General features: G+C 45.2%; 1 protein-coding gene across 10 annotated transcripts in view; it reads right to left on the bottom strand.

The window, feature by feature from the left end:
* The window catches only part of LOC129853455 (autism susceptibility gene 2 protein-like), a 412,695-nt gene that overhangs the window by 295,906 nt on the left and 99,063 nt on the right, over positions 1-17,726 (bottom strand). For all 10 annotated transcript variants that reach the window (XM_055919505.1, XM_055919511.1, XM_055919507.1 and 7 more), the window contains exon 2: positions 6,620-6,859. In XM_055919505.1, the coding sequence (XP_055775480.1) occupies positions 6,620-6,859 (240 nt within the window). The remainder of the gene's footprint in view (positions 1-6,619; positions 6,860-17,726) is intronic.

Raw genomic sequence — 17,726 nt, 5'->3', positions numbered from 1 at the left:
GCAGACCACCATAGCGCCTGTGCCCAAGAAAACTAAGCTAACCTGCCTAAATGACTACCGACATGTAGCACTCACTTCTGTAGCCATGAAGTGCTTTGAAAGGATGGTCATTGCTCACAACACCATCATCCCAGAAACCCTAGACCCACTCCAATTTGCATACTACCCCAACAGATCCACAGATGATGCAATCTCTATTGCACTCCACACTGCCCTTTCCCACCTGGACAAAAAGAACACCTATGTGAGAATGCTGTTCATTGAATACAGCTCAGCGTTCAACACTATAGTGCCCTCAAAGCTCATCAATAAGCTAAGGACCCTGGAACTAAACACCTCCCTCTGCAACTGGATACTGGACTTCCAGACAGGCCGTCCCCAGGTGGTAAGGGTAGGTAACAAAACATCCGCCACGCTGATCCTCAACACAGAGTCGTGCTCAGTCCCCTCCTGTACTCCCTGTTCACTCATGACTGCACGGCAAGGCACGACTCCAACACCATCATTAAATTTGCCGATGACACACCAGTGGTGGGCCTGATCATCGACAACGACGAGACAGTCTATAGGGAGGAGGTCAGAGACCTGGCCGTGGGTTGCCAGGACAAAAACCTCTCCCTCAATGTGGTCAAGACAAAGAAGATGATCGTGGACTACAGGAAAAAGAGGACTGAGCACGCCCCCAGTCTCATCAATGGGGCTGCAGTGGAGCAGGTTGAGAGCTTCAAGTTCCTTGGTGTCCACATCACCAACAAACTAACATGGTCCAAGCACACCAAGACAGTCGTGAAGAGGGCACAACAAAACCTATTCCCCCTCAGGAGACTGAAAAGTTTTGGCATGGATCCTCAGATGCTCAAAAGGTTCTACAGCTGCACCATCGAGAGCATCCTGACTGGTTGCATCACTGCCTGGTATGGCAACTGCTCGGCCTCCGACTGCAAGGCACTGCAGAGGGTAGTGCGAACGGCCCAGTACATCACTGGGGCCAAGACTCCTGCCATCCAGGACCTCTATACCAGGCGGTGTCAGAGGACGGCCCTAAAAACTGTCAAAGACTCCACCACCCTAGTCATAGACTGTTCTCTCTGCTACCGCACGGCAAGCAGTACCGGAGCGCCAAGTCCAGGTCCAAGACGCTTCTAAACAGCTTCTACCCCCAAGCCATAAGACTCCTGAATATCTAGTCAAATGGCTACCCTGACTATTTGCATTGCCCCCCCTCTCCCCCTCTTTACATTACTGCTACTCTCTGTTGTCATCTATGCATAGTCACTTTAATAACTCTACCTACATGTACATACTACCTCAACTAACCGGTGCCCTCGCACATTGACTCTGTACTGGTACCCCCCTGTATACTGTATAGTCTCGCTATTTATTTTACTGCTGCTCTTTAATTAATTGTTACTTTTATCTCTTGTTCTTATCCATATTTTTTTAAACTGCATTGTTGGTTAGGGGCTCGTAAGTAAGCATTTCACTGTCAGGTCTACACCTGTTGTATTCGGCGCATGTGACTAATACGATTTGATTTGATTGGCTACATTACAGACCCAGAGACTGGTGTCGGAGTGCTCTGCACTGAGGGGTGATATGCTATTTAAGTGGTGGGGTGGTGATGGGGGTCATTTGGCGAGAGATTGTGTGCCCTGCTGTGGATGTGTAAAAGGAGGAGGAAGAGGGACAGAAGCTGGAGGAGGAGGGCAGGAGAAGCAGGAGCAGGAGCTGGAGGACGAGGAGGAGGAGGAAGAGGGACAGAAACTGGAGGAGAACAGGGGAGGAGAATATCAGGTTGGAGAAGGAAGGGGAGGATGAGACGGAGGGGACAGGATATTCAACAGAGCAGATAACCTGGGTCTTGGTCTTTATCTGCTGCATTACTTTACAACCGAACAGCCTGTACTGTTTTCCCGCCTATCAGGCTTTACAGCCTCCAGCCACCACCGCTATCCCACTACGCAGCAGCAGCAGCGTGAGAGTGAACACAACAGTGAACTATGCCCCAGTGAACAGTTAGCCCTGGCTAATCTGATCCCGGTTTAGTGCTTAAAAACATACCTAGATAGGCTATGCAGTGTGGACCTAATCCTGCACTCCTCCCACAGACAAACAGACAGGGTATACAGGATACATCCGCAGGTTCATAGACTGATACTATGACTGTGGGTCAGCACTGATGTCCAAAGGGCTTATAGTGGAGCTAAAAGGCCAAGGTTAGTTTAGATATTACCATATGACGTTAGGGAGATCATGTTTACCAAACCAGGGGACAACACTACGGTGTTCTACAGGAGCACCATCGAGAGCATACTGGGTGCACACTGCAGCACTGGATGCATACTGCTTGCCCTCCAGGACACCTACAACACCAGGTGTCGCAGGAAGGCCAAGAAGATAATCAGGGACGTCAGCCACCCGAGCCACGGCCTGTTCCCCCTGCTTCCATCAGTCAGACGCGGGCAGTACAGGAGCATCATGGCTAAAACTAACAGACTGGACAATATTTTCTAGCCCCAGACCATCAAGCTGCTGAATAGCCACCTCTAGTCAGCTGCCTACTCCCCCTGTCACCATCCTACCCTCCCCCCGTACTGCTCCCTGTATGGACATTTTATTCCCCGCCCCCCCCAATGGACAATTACCCCACCCACATCCCAATGGACATTTATATTTATCATTTTTACAGTATGTACATATTATTAAAACATATGTTTTATTATTGTTTCATTCACACCTGCAGTGTTGGAGCTCGGAGCTGAAGTATTTCACAGTACACCGCAACTACATCTGTGCATGTGACTAAATAAGAATCCAAATAAAATAAAAATACTAATCTAATCACTAATAGGATGCTAGGCCACGCAGCAGGCTGGGAGAGGAGAGTATGATGTATATATAGTGTGTGTGTGTGTGTGTGTGTGTCAGGGCTGGGCAGCGGGCAGGGCTGTTGTTTCACTACAGTCAGCATTATCATGTGTTTTCATAACCAGTTTTGAGGTCATTGAAGATCACAACGCCCTAAGTTGTCACAATTCATCATATAACAGATATTGTCTTGCCATGGTACATTTTTACTGAGGTAACGCAAACGAGGAGGCCGGGAACTGTGAACAGAACAGAATTCAAATAAATCGCTTTTGACATGCTTGCCACACGTGCCTGAGAGCAGAGAAGCTGCTTCTGCTCCAGTTGCCAGCCACGGAAGATCAGGAAGAGGATAAGAGCACACCGGGGACATCTCTTCACTGACTGACGTGAGAGCTAGTCAGGCAAACCAGGAGTAGAGAGGAGGAAGGACACGAGGTCCTAGGGTAATTGGTGCAGTTGAGTAAAAAGTCTCCGCTAAGTGCAGCCCTTCTAATATATAGGCTGGTTCAGTGAGGGGGCAGTAAAAGGCACACCAAGTCCAAATTCACATGGGCCAAACACTGACATCAAACCCAGTGATTCTCTTACATACAGACATGATAGTTAGAGCCTTGCTCTTAGGACACATCTCAAAAAGCACCCTATTCCCTTTATAGTGAACTACTTTTGACCAGACGCACTATAAAGGGAATAGGGTGGCATTTACGACACAGACTCATCCTCCTCTGACCCCAGGGTGTTACTGGGAAAAATCTGTTAGCTGTATTTTACCCTCCAACATCAAGCAGCTAGCTCTCTATTCAAGTTCCCTCAAAAAGCAGCATGATTAGAGGGGCTTTGGAGGCTTTTATAATGACTCTCTCTCTCTCGTCTCTGTGATATCAAAGCAGCTATACGGAAACCTACACACACGTACATAAACACCATCTTTTATATCCAGATGGCTGCTTTGTTGAGGCTTCCTTCCCCACTACAATTACCATGGTATGAAAGTTGTGTGTGTGTGTGTGTTATCGAGGAGGAAACAAACTAAGTTGCCAGTGGGGAGAAGCGAGGATGATAAACAGCCACATGGGCTATAATAGCCTCAGTTTACAATGGTGCCAAGGACATTTTCAGTAGGAGATAAAACACAAAGGCTCTCATCAAACCCCATTCCCATCTGGAATGCTGTGTTTTATATGCATTGGATTCCAGAGATGCTTTGGAGCTGTTTTAGGAGAGTCTGATAACACGGCTGGAGGAAAGGGAGAGGAGGAGAAGAGAGAGAGAGAGATTCTGCCACTGCATTCTCTACGGTCTACATAAGGGTTCTCCAGTCCATGCCATAGTCTAGATATATGTGTAGAGCATGTTAACTTCTAGTGATGTCACGATACCAGAATTTTGATTTCAATACCGATGCCAGATTTCTTATCGTGATACTCAATACCGAAACGCATATTAGCCAAACACAGAATAACCGTTCGGCATCATTTTAGTTGTTGTTGTACTTTGTGTTAAGTTCAAGCACAGATGTAATGGTAGGCTGACTCACTGTAAAAATCTAAAATCCTTCTGGAAAACCATATGAGACTCAGAGCATACAACATAACTTTACAATGTCATAAGGTGAATGCACCAATTTGTAAGTCGCTCTGGATAAGAGCGTCTGCTAAATGACTTAAATGTAAATGTAAATTCAATATATACATACACACACATACATATATATATAGGGTCAGGGTAAATGTGCTCATTCTGGCCATAATATTGGGTCAAATTACATCCATGTTGAAATAAGACGCTGCCCCTTTAAGAGAGACTTTTGCTCTGGCTACAGTAGTCAAGATAAATGCTAGACTGCTTTTTATAGAGCTGTCTTTTTGTATACTATCAACAGTAGCCTATCGCTAGTTTGCTACTATGTTCACTATTGAAAGTTTAACTCTTGTAAATCACTTTCTCTAAAATAAATAAACTCAGCGAGTGAATTGATGAGTGCTTATTTTTGCTAGTCTGAACAGCTCGTGTGTGCCAGGTGAATGCATCAACTCCCTTGAATGAACGACCAATCATGTTGCTCAAATATAGCATGAGTTTTCCATGTGTAATCTCAACAATGTGGTGCTGACTGCGACATAGAACCAGCAGTTTCTATGGGAGACTGCGACAGAGCATGTAGGCTAAATGTTGAACTGGAACGCCAAATGTGCTGAGAAAGTACTGGCCAAGTCAACAAATCACTAGACAGACTTGATCCGCTCAGTCAGTGTACGACGTGAGACACATTTGATACAAGAACCAAAAGTAACAAGTTCTAGTACCGATTCTCCAGTGGTGTAAAGTACTTAAGTAAAAATACTTTACTACTTAAGTAGCTTTTGGGGGTATCTGTACTTTACTATTTATATTTTTGACAACTTTTACTTTACTACGTTCCTAAATAAAATAATGTACTTTTTACTCCATACATTTTCCCTGACACCCATAAGTACTCGTTACATTTTGAATGCTTAGCAGGACAGGAAAATGGTCTAACTCACACGCTTATCAAGAGAACATCCCTGGTCATCCCTACTGCCTCTGATCTGGCGGACTCACTAAACACAAACGCTTCGTTTGTGAATGATGTCTGCGTGTTGTAGTGTGCCCTAGGCTATCCTTTTCTATTACGGTATGTTTACTTCTACTCAAGTATGACAATTAGGTACTTTTTCCACCACTGCAATTTTCATGTTTTTTTGTTTTGTTTTTTTATCCCATTTTCTCCCCAATTTTCGTGGTATCCAATCGCTAGTACTTACTACCTTGTCTCATCGCTACAACTCCCGTACAGGCTCGGGAGAGACGAAGGTCGAAAGCCATGCGTCCTCCGAAGCACAACCCAACCAGCCGTACTGCTTCTTAACACAGCGCGCCTCCAACCCGGAAGCCAGCCGCACCAATGTGTCGGAGGAAACACCGTGTACCTGGCCCCCTTGACTGGCGCGCCCTGCGCCCGGCCCGCCACAGGAGTCGCTGGAGCGCGATGAGACAAGGATATCCCTACCGGCCAAACCCTCCCTACCTCGGACGACGCTATGCCAATTGTGCGTCGCCCCACGGACCTCCCGGTCGCGGCCGGCTGCGACAGAGCCAGGGCGCGAACCCAGAGACTCTGGTGGCGCAGTGGTCTAGGGCACTGCATCGCAGTGCTAACTGCGCCACCAGAGTCTCTGGGTTCGCGCCCTGGCTCTGTCGCAGCCGGCCGGGAGGCCCTGCAATTTTCATGTTATAGTATTGAAAAAGTACCTACGTTTTGGTACACCATACAACACTATTAACTTCCTTATTAACAAATCTTATCAAGGAGGTATTCGGTTTAGATGAGGAAGGCTCTCACTATACTGCCTCATTATTTGCTTTAATGGCTTCCTGGCTAATCTTCTACCTGTGTCAGACTCTGACTCAAATGGCCTAGCAGTACAGGCTGCCCCTGGCCACCAGTACTGGCCTCAGTCAGTGTGAGCGTGAAGGAACGTCCAACACAGTGAGTGAATCAGGGAACATACAGAACGAGAAACAACACCAGCAACAGGACCACAATGGAAAATAGCCTTCAGCCTTAATTATGTCTATCCTCCATAACTTGACGTAACGTAGTCTCCAGCTGATGTGGCTTCCTTTACATTCCAACAGAACACCACACAGCACTCAGGTCTCCCTAAAAGAGGTCTTCTGACCTCAATGGCACTTTCTCGATAACTAAAAGTTAAATCAAACCGACCTGCTTGTTCTTCTTGGAGTAGGTTTTCTTCAGCAGCCTGTCGTTCATCCTCTCCTGCTCTCTCTGGGCGTGGTTGATGAAGCCGTTCTCCAGAGGGTCCAGAGACGTGGGCATGACGTTCTCCTCCTCCTCCTCCTTCTGTCTCTTCGCCACCGTCTCCTGCTGCTTCTCCTCTCTCCACATCTCCTTCTCCTTCTCTTTCTCCTTCCGCTCCTGAGACTTCAGGGCCCCAGTCTTCTTCTAGAAGAGGAGAAGAAAAGAAAGAGAGAAACGAGAGCATATTAGCAGGATATTCATGTACGGATAAATAGGATGCGGGGGCTGATGTTAGCGAACCGCCAAGTGCACAGCTGCACCTTTGCTGTGTCGGATTATTCAAAGCAGAAAGAAAGGCTGTGTACAGCAACACAGTCAGTCGTAGACTGTCAAGACATGTTTTATCCAGTCAGCAGAAGCACAATACCTCCCTCAAGTCCCTAACCATATTATGGCTCTGTCTTTGACAAGCTTATAATGATAGGAACCTTTTCTTGAAAAAAACAGTACAGTCTGGTAAAAATGGCCCCTTGTTAGGTTGACAGACAGTTACAGTTAGCTACTGTTACATCATGGCCAGGCTACCTCATCTTGATGTCTAGCAGTTGAGTCATCCCTGGTTAGGGCTGGGTAGTGTATACCCATAATTATTGATTAAACCAAGGAAGAGCATTGAGGGCGAGAAACCTCTCCCGCGAGGGTGACTTGCAAATAACCCGGAGATAACGTTGCAGCCAGGAGATTGATATGGCTTCAGTTACATCGTGACATAGCTCTTGGTAAACAAACAAAGTCTGAAAAAACAACAGAGGAGAGTCCGACTGGCGGGAGGTGGTGACACTGACACACTGCTGCTTGAAGCCGCACACAGGGCCCTGCACGGGGCTGTTAGCTTAGATTGCGACATCTGTTCTCTGCTACATGGCTCTGCTAGGCTAGGCTACATTACAGTCACCCCTACCGTGTGGATTACTGTGGAGAGGGAGCAGCTCCATCTGAATAATCAAATAATTGGTTTGGGGGGGGGGGGGGGGGGGGGCAGCAGATGGCTATCACATTAGCGCTAACACAACAGCACTGATACATTTACAAAGGTGCGTGAGCAAAGCTTTCCTCCAGGCCCTGTGTGTTAGTTAGGCACATCGAACACACACACAAGGAATGGACGAAAAATCTCTGAGAGTCTCGTCTGGTCTCTCTTCTCCCCCCGAGCTACATATTGGTGCTTTAAAAGCATGACAAAAAGAAAGAAGTCGTGGGCTGAGCTGACACGACTTTGAGAGGAGGCTTTAATATTACTGACATCCAGCCCTGCGCGCGGCCGAACAGGACAGTCCTCCTCAACCCCACTAAGGTATCACATTAATTTCTCATGAGGCCAGAGAGAAAGCCAAACTGGGCTACTTGTCACGCAATTCATTACTGTGAGAGCCATCTTTGAAGTGATTTACCAGGAAAAAGCGAGACAAACTGACAATAAAGGACATGAAAAGTGCTACCAGGTGTTTTCCCTCTTTAGGGGCTCTGAACCTTCACATGCCACCCATCAATATTCATCATCTCAAAGAGGAGATTGGCAGTTCAAAGTTATTCAATTTGCATGGCAGACCCCACCTCCTGGGTTATTATTAATAGAAGCATGTCTAGTTAACACGCTAGGTGTTTGAGCTGTGGGATCAATTAGAGTTACACTCACTGATATTGTGTCTGGTGGTCCATGTGTGAGTGTGTGTGTGTGTTTCATGGCAGGAGGAACACACACAAGATATTAATATTCTAACGTTCACACATCACTCAGAGATGGGCAACTGGCGGACGCGGCACCCATTTTATAGGCCAGGGGATTGATTTCCCCCCAAAAGATATATACAGTTGAAGTCGGAAGTTTACATACACTTAGGTTGGAGTCATTAAAACTCATTTTTCAACCACTCCACAAATTTCTTGTTAACAAACTATAGTTTTGGCAAGTCGGTTAGGACATCTACTTTGTGCATGACACAAGTAATTTTTCCAACAATTGTTAACAGACAGATTATTTCACTTATAATTCACTGTATCACAATTCCAGTGGGTCAGAAGTTTACATACGCTAACTTGACTGTGCCTTTAAACAGCTTGGAAAATTCTAGAAAATTATGTCATGGCTTTAGAAGCTTCTGATAGGCTAATTGACATAATTTGAGTCAATTGGAGGTGTACATGTGGATGTATTTCAAGGCCTACCTTCAAACTCAGTGCCTCTTTGCTTGACATCATGGTAAAATCAAAAGAAATCAGCCAAGACCTCAGAAAAAAATCGTAGACCTCCACAAGTCTGGTTCATCCTTCGGAGCATTTTCCAAACGCCTAAAGGTACCACGTTCATCTGTACAAACAATAGTACACAAGTATAAACACCATGGGACCACGCTGCCGTCATACCGCTCAGGAAGGAGACGCGTTCTGTCTCCTAGAGATGAACGTACTTTGGTGCAAATCAATCCCAGAACAACAGCAAAGGACATTGTGAAGACGCTGGAGGAAACAGGTACAAAAGTATCTATATCCACAGTAAAACAAGTCCTATATCGACATAACCTGAAAGGCCGCTCAGCAAGGAAGAAGCCACTGCTCCAAAACCGCCATAAAAAAGCCAGACTATGGTTTGCAACTGCACATGGGGACAAAGATCGTACTTTTTGGAGAAATGTCCTCTGGTCTGATGAAACAAATATAGAACTGTTTGGCCATAATGACCATTATTATGTTTGGAGGAAAAAGGGGAAGGCATGCAAGCCGAAGAACACCATCCCAACCGTGAAAGACGGGGGTGGCAGCATCATGTTGTGGGGGTGCTTTGCTGCAGGAGGGACTGCTGCACTTCACAATATAGATGGCATCATGAGGTAGGAAAAGTATGTGATTATATTGAAGCAACATCTCAAGACATCAGTCAGGAAGTTAAAGCTCGGTCGCAAATGGGTCTTCCAAATGGACAATGACCCCAACCAAGCATACTTCCAAAGTTGTGGCAAAATGGCTTAAGGACAACAAAGTCAAGGTGTTGGAGTGGCCGTCACAAAGCCCTGACCTCAATCCCATAGAAAATCTGTGGGCAGAACTGAAAAAGCGTGTGCGAGCAAGGAGGCCTACAAACCTGACTCAGTTACACCAGCTCTGTCAGGAGGAATGGACCAAAATCCACCCAACTTATTGTGGGAAGCTTGTGGAAGGCTACCCGAAATGTTTGACCCAAGTTAAACAATTTAAAGGCAATGCTACCAAATACTAATTGAGTGTATGTAAACTTCTGACCCACTGGGAATGTGATGAAAGAAATAAAAGCTGAAATAAATCATTCTCTCTACTATTATTCTGACATTACACATTCTTAAAATAGTGGTGATCCTAACTGACCAAAGACAGGGAATTTTTACGAGGATTAAGTGTCAGGAATTGTTAAAAACTGAGTTTAAATGTATTTGGCTAAGGTGTATGTAAACTTCCGACTTCAACTGTATATATATACATTTATATACATATATACACTCACCGGACAGTTTATTACACCACCATGTTCACGAAAATGGATAGCTCCTATGATGAGTGGTTTCCAATTTGTTTTACATATTGTTTTACATACATTGTTTTAATGTGTTGTGTGCAAAGCTTTCATCATGGCAAAGGGTGGCTACTTTGTTTAACACATTTTTGGTTACGACATGATTTCATAGTTTTGATGTCTTCGCTATTATTCTAAATAGTAAAAATAAAGAAAACCCCTGGAAGGAGTAGGTGTGTACAAACTTGTTATTTATAATTTTGATTTATTTAACCAGGCAAGCTAGCTAAGAACAAAATTCTTAATAAAAATGATGGCCTACCGGGGCAGAATGACAGATTTTTAATTTGTCAGCACGGGGATTCATTCCAGCAAACTTTCGGTTACTGGCCCAACGCTCTTACCACTAGGCTACCTGTCGCCCCAACTTTTGACTGGTACTGTATATGTCATTTGTTTTACATGTTTTACAAGTGTTTTTGTGCTTGACTGATGGAATGTTGACTTCTGGTTTGGCAAGCTAGCTAGCTAGTCAGCTGACTAATGTAAATATTTGCATTTAAAAGATGCATCTCAGCACCGTCTGGTTTTTGATCAATGAGACCGGACTGTATTATGAAAATGTCAGAGACTGAGCTTGTAGTGAGAATGACTACTGCTTTGGACAGATGTGTGGTGGGCTTTATTTGCACTGTAGCAGCAGCTACACGTTGGTTGTGGAGGAGTACAAATTCCAGGCTACAGAGAGGCTGAGCTGAGAATGACATCTGGGCCAGCCAGCCAACCAGCTCCATCACCAGTATCTGGCATCACAGGCTACAGATCGAGAGGCCGAGGATAACATTAGAGTCGGCAACCCAAATGTATCACTTTCATCTGGCATCAACTACATCCTCATCACCATCATTAAACATTATCTAGCTCAATTTTGGAGCCTGAGATCGCTGATCTACTGAGGGAGTCCTGCTCTAGGACCTAGGGCTATGGCAATGTCGTCCTGTCCTTTGTTTTGTTGTGTTGCATGTGTTACCCAAGTTTGTCTAGTAGGCTAGGTCTACTGTGTATCCCAGGACTACTATGATTATGTTTGTACATTTTGAAATGGTCAAATAAAACGATCTATACAGACAGTGAGTTCCGTGGGCGTGCCATTTTCAATTGAACGTTAGAATGGGCAAAACGAGTGACGTAAGCAACTTTGAGCGTGTATGTCGTCGGTGCCAGGCACACCGAATCCAGTACCTCAGAAACGGCCGCCATCCTTGGCTTTTCACGCATGACAGTGTCTAGGGTTTACCGAGAATGGTGTAATTATTATTATTATTATTTTTACATCCAGTCAGCGGTAGTCCTGTGGGGGCGAAAATGGCTCTTTGATGAGAGATGTCGAAGGAGAATGGCAAGGATCGTGCAAGATAACAGGCGGGCCACAAACAGACAAGTAACGGCGCAGTACAACAGCGGTGTGCAGAATGGCATCAGAACGCACAACTCGTCGATCCTTGTCACAGATGGGCTATTGCAACAGACGACCACCCCGGGTTCCACTCCTATCAGCTAAAAACAATAAGAAGCGCCTCCAGTGGGCACGCGATCACCATCACTGGACAATTGAAGAGTGGAAAACATTACCTGGAACATGACAGAAAGTTCAGTTTACTTGAGTGGCCTGTGCAGTCCCCAGACCTCAAACAATAGAGCATCTTTGGGATGAGAAGGAAGGGGCTGTTCGCAGCATGAATGTACCGCTGTCCAGCAACTGCATGACGCCATCACGTCAGCATGGAGAAACATCCCTGTGAAATGTTTCTGGCAACTTGTAGAATGACCCAAAGAATTCAGGCTGTTCTGGAGGCAGAGGGGGTGGGGGGGGGGGGGGTCCGACCCAGTATTATATGGGTGTACCTAAAGTTTATTTATATTATACAACATTTCACTCTGACTGCATGTGTGGGTGGGTATGGATGTGAATACACAGCCCCTCATAATTGTGACCCCCAACCCCATCAAAGTTGCCCATCCCTTATATAGCTGGTTGCACTGTAACCTCCGTGAAGGCCTAAATAATATTTTCGCATGCAAGACTAAACCAGCTTTCAACCTGCGGAGCATAAACACACACGCACGCACGCACGCACAGACACAGACACACACACATAGACCAAAAACCAAAACAGCAAGAAATGATGACACCATCTGGAAAGCTTTAGCTGGGAACGCCTGGAAATGAGGAGCATGTGGAGCAGATTCTGCAGGAGTGCTTGAGCGTGCCACAGGGCTGCACAGAGAACAAACACTCAACCGCAGCAGTTTACCAGGATAATGTTTTGTCACATGTACACACCCCGAGCCAGACAGGGAGGGACAGAGAGAGAGGATAGTACGAGAGAGAGAGAGAGAGAGAGAGAGAGAGAGAGAGAGAGAGAGAGAGAGAGAGAGAGAGAGAGAGAGAGAGAGAGAGAGAGAGAGAGAGAGAGAGAGAGAGAGAGAGAGAGAGAGAGAGAGAGAGAGAGAGAGAGAGAGAGAGAGAGAGACTGGATCTGGACGGGAACAGGGATCCGCTAGTCTTTACAGGCAGACATAGTAACAGGAGAGACCACTAGACAGGCCTGACCCCAACACGTTGCCGGGGCAACGGCGAGCTTTGTTGCCAAATTGCACTAGAAGGGAGGGGAGGGTGGGGGGAAAGGCTTGTATAAAACCCACACAGTCATCCCAGGCAGGGGGAAAGTATGGTATGGCCTGCATCTGAATATGGAGCAGGCGATGTGGAAGTACACTGTAGACAGGCCCTATAGGGAGGGTAGTACAGCGAGTCAGCAGCATCCCCTGGTCTGGTCATTTCCTGCGGTGCTTTTCACCGGGCATACAAAAACCACACGGCGAAAGAGGGGATGAGCGGCGAGCAGCAGAGATAGATAGAGAGAAGGAGATAGATAGGGAGAAAGTGAGAGAGAGAGAGCAAGGCAGAGGGAACAAGAGAGAGAGGAAGAGATAGAGAGAAAGGCAGAGGGAACAGGACAGCGGGGAAGTGGGAAAGGCAGGGCAAGCGAGAGAGAGAGAGAGAGAGAGAGAGAGAGAGAGAGAGAGAGAGAGAGAGAGAATGGCAGATAGAAAGAGAGCGAGGAGAGAGCGAGAGAGAGGGGGCCTTCTGGTGGTGGTGGCTAATGCACATCATCACATTTCGCCGGCACTTCTCTTTCCATCCTCAGTAATTATTTAGGAGACACAAAGAGCCCAGCTGGGGATCACTTCTTACATTAGAGGCTACAGAGAGGTTACAGGGGCATCTTTAAACAATTAGATACACTATGCCAGCCGCGGTGTGCTTACAGAACCACACTACTTAGATAACAGTTATCCTGCGGTCGTTTCTAATGGCATTTGAATGGTTTTGTAGAATGATGTTGCCTGTTTCTGCTGTTTGTGTTTCAGTAATCTGTTGTTAGACGTAATAATTGTGTTTTAATTCATCCCATTGGGAGAGAGTTTGTGACAGCTTGAATACATGATCAATGCTCTGGTGGTTTACTGAAGTAAATCCATGTCTCTGTTACAATGTCCACTATAACAACATCACAGCCCTGATCAAAGTTCTTTGGGTGTGTGTGTGTGGGTGTGTGTGTGTGTGTGTGTGTGTGTGTGTGTGTGTGTGTGTGTGTGTGTGTGTGTGTGTGTGTGTGTGTGTGTGTGTGTGTGTGTGTGTGTGTGTGTGTGTGTGTGTGTGGGTGTGTGTGTGTAGGCAGTCAGTCAATCCAGAGAGTAAACTAGGGACTACTTCTGCTTGGTCCCAATGGTTTTGCTGTCACAACTCAATGATAGCACCACCTTCCTGTGCCTCATTCATACGGTCGGGTGACTTCTCCCCATTACAGCTGAGCATCTTCTCACTACATGAATGGAACCGGGCTCCCAGACCACCATTGGGGCCTGTCAGAAAGAGTACACAACGTGAAACTCCTGCCACCCCATAAAAAACAAAAAAAAGCACACAATCTAAAACTACAGAAAGACTCAAACACTCCTGTCACACACACACACACACACACACACACACACAAATGTCTAAAAAACATTTTTCGAGCGTACTGCTTGATCTGCCAGCAGGGTGAGGTGTAGAGGCGTCTATTCCGCCAGCTGCCTCACCTCCATTAAACATGTCATCCTGCGTGGTCCTCATCCTCCCTTTGACAGGCAGCCGTCATCTCGCTCTCTTTATGGTGTAAATTACCAGCACCTGCAGCTGCTTCTGCCACCCGCTTCCCACAAAAATATTTAGCTCTCTTCACGGCCGTTCAGGCTGTGGCATTATGCATAAATGGTGGACTGTTTCTGCACACATTAGCAGCCGGTAAATTACTGGGCCTGGTGGTGTGATTTAGATTGCATTGACTTAGCTGAGCGCCGCCTTGCTGCATTTATAGTACAACATTGTGCAGGCACTAACCCCTGATCGAATGCTGCTGTCAGTCCACACACAAGCACAGACACAGCCATGCACACAGCCGAGCATAAAGGCACGCACACTGGAAAGCGTGCACACACACACACATACATACACCTTTAATTACGTGGAAGTATACCCTTTACTTTACTCTGGCAGACTGGCTATATCACTTTCTAAAAAGCACTGACTGCATTGAGACAAACAGCTAATCAGTCTTTGAACATAACAGACCGCAGACAAAAACACGCACTTCAACAGTGATCAATGTCATAATTGGCCCAACAAAAGGATCAAATAAACCAGATATGTTCTCTGTTGTTAACAAATATCATGCCATTTTCCTTTTCATGTACTTCCTTCCTAGACTAATCCCTACTCCACAGAAGTTAAGTAGTCATTCTAGTGCTCTCTCTCTCTCTCTCTCTCTCTCTCTCTCCCCCTCTCTCTCTCTCTCTCTCTCTCTCTCTCTCTCATCCAGATAACAGGTAGTTATCTGTAAACCCAAGCGAATTAGCACTCTGCTCTCCAGTCTTCTCCAATCCTTTCTCGCTCTCCTTTCTCTCTGTGTCTGTCTGTTTTTATTTAGAGAGGTGTGAGTGCTGGATAGGGTCCTGGACAGACTGACACCATATGGCCTGGCTGGGTCCCGAGGAGAAGAACGAGGGGAGAAGTATGGGGGCCATGGTGACAATGGGGTGGTGCAAACAACAATAAATCCCACTCTAAATCTCTTTAATGGATCTGCTCTGACAAGTTCCCAGGAAACCAGAGAGGCCTAGCAGGGGCTGCATGTGCAACATCATTGAATGAAAGAGGAGGAGGGAGTGAATGACAGAAAGGTAGACAGAGAACTGGCTGACTAGTTGACTAGCTGACTGGCTTGCTGACTGGCTGTCTGCACTGTACAGTACCAGTCAAAAATGTGGACACACCAACTCATTCAAGGGTTTTTCTTTATTTTTACAATTTTCTTACATTCTACAAACCTGTAGGCCATCATTGTAATTAACCATTTGTTCTGAACTGACTTGCGTAGTTAAATAAAAAATAAAATAAAACATGAACATCAGATCAAAGGACAGATTTCCACCGGCCTAATGTCCATTGCTCGTGTTTCTTGGCCCAAGCAAGTCTCTTCTTCTTATTGGTATCCTTTAGTAGTGGTTTCTTTGCAGCAATTCGATCATGAAGTCCTGATTCACACAGTCTCCTCGGGAACACTTGATGTTGAGATGTGTCTGTTCCTTGAACTCCGTGAAGCATTTATTTGGGCTGCAATCTGAGATGCAGTTAACTCTAATGAACTTATCCTCTGTAGAAGAGATAACTCTGGGTCTTCCTTTCCTGTGGCGCTCCTCATGAGAGCCAGTTTCATCATAGCCCTTAATGATTTTTGCAACTACACTTGAAGAAATTGTCAAAGTTCTTGAAATTTTCCAGATTGACTGACCTTCATTTCTAAAATGAATGATGGACTGCCGTTTCTCTTCGCTAATTTCAGCTGTTCTTGCCATAATATGGACTTGGTCTTTTACCAAATAGGGCTATCTTCTGTATACCACACCTACTTTGTCACAACACAACCGACTGGCTCAAACACATCAAGAAGGAATGGAAAATCCACAAATGAACTTTTAACAAGGCACACCTGTTAATTGAAATGCATTCCTACCTCCTGAAGCTGGTTGAGAGAATGCAAAGAGTGTGCAAAGCTGTCATCAAAGCAAAGGTTGACCTACTTTGAAGAATCTCAAATATAAAACCTTTTGGGCTTACTACCTGATTGCATATGTGTTATTTCATAGTAGTTGATCTCTTCATTATTATTCTACAATGTAGAAAATAGTAAAAATAAAGAAAAACCCTTGAATGAGTAGGTGTGTTCAAACTTTTAACTGTTGATTCAACATACAAATTGTGAGGCAACCAGCTGCAATAAGATTCAAATCAAATTGTATTTATCTACAAAAGGTGTAGACTTTACTGTGAAATGTTTACTTTCGAACCCTTTCCCAACAATGCAAAGTAAAAAAGGAAACAGTAACACTATAAAATAACAATAACGAGGCTATATACAAGGTGTGGATTTTGCCTGTAATCCATGGCTTCTGGTTGGGTTATGTATGTATGATAAGAGTGGGGACGACGCCGTCGATGCACTTATTAATGAAGCCAGTGACTGATGTGGTAAACTCCTCAATGTCATCGGATGAATCCCGGAACATATTCCAGTTTGTGCTCCATCAAAAAACAGTCTTGTAACTTTGCATCCGCTTCATCGGAACACTTCCGTATTGAGCGCGTCACTGGTATTTCCTGCTTTAGTTTTTGCTTGTAAGCAGAAATCAGGATAGATCTATGGTCAGATTTGCCAAATAGAGAGCGAGGGAGAGCATTATATGCATGTCTCTGTGTGGTGTAAAGGTGATCTAGAGTTGTTTCGCCTCTAGTACATATTAATTATGACAGATTTCAGTTTTCCTGCATTAAAATCACCGGCCACTAGGAGCGTCGCCGCTGGGTGAGAATGTTCTTGTTTGCTTTTGGCCCTATACAGCTCATTAAACTTCTTCAGGCTAGGGTCCTTTTTTCTCAATTTCCGCCTGACTGACGTGCCCAAAGTAAACTGCCTGTTGCTCAGGCCCTGAAGCCAGGATATGCATATAATTGGTACCATTGGAAAGAAGACACTTTGAAGTTTGTAGAAATGTTAGAATAATGTAAGAGACTATACCATAATAGATATGGTAGGAGAAAATCCAAAGAAAAACCAACCAGAATTCTTTGAGAGCCCATGCTCTCAAAGCATAGGAAAATAGGAAAATAATAAAATCTAGCTCCCAGTATGCAATTCCTATGGCTTCTGTTGGGTGTCAGCACTCAATGTTCAAGGTTTCAGGCTTGTTTCTTCCAAAACGAGTAAGAATAATGATTTTTACTACAGGGACACAGTCTTGGAAATTCATGTATGCGCGAGCGATGAAGAGAAGACGCACCTGCTAATATCGTTTTCCTATTGAACATATTTCTTTCAGTATGACACATTATAGTTTGATTACATTTTAGGGTATCTGAGGAGT

This window comes from Salvelinus fontinalis, chromosome 4 (genome assembly GCF_029448725.1).
Source record: "Salvelinus fontinalis isolate EN_2023a chromosome 4, ASM2944872v1, whole genome shotgun sequence".
Taxonomy (NCBI): Eukaryota; Metazoa; Chordata; class Actinopteri; order Salmoniformes; family Salmonidae; genus Salvelinus; species Salvelinus fontinalis.
This window is presented reverse-complemented; position numbering and strand designations above follow the sequence as displayed.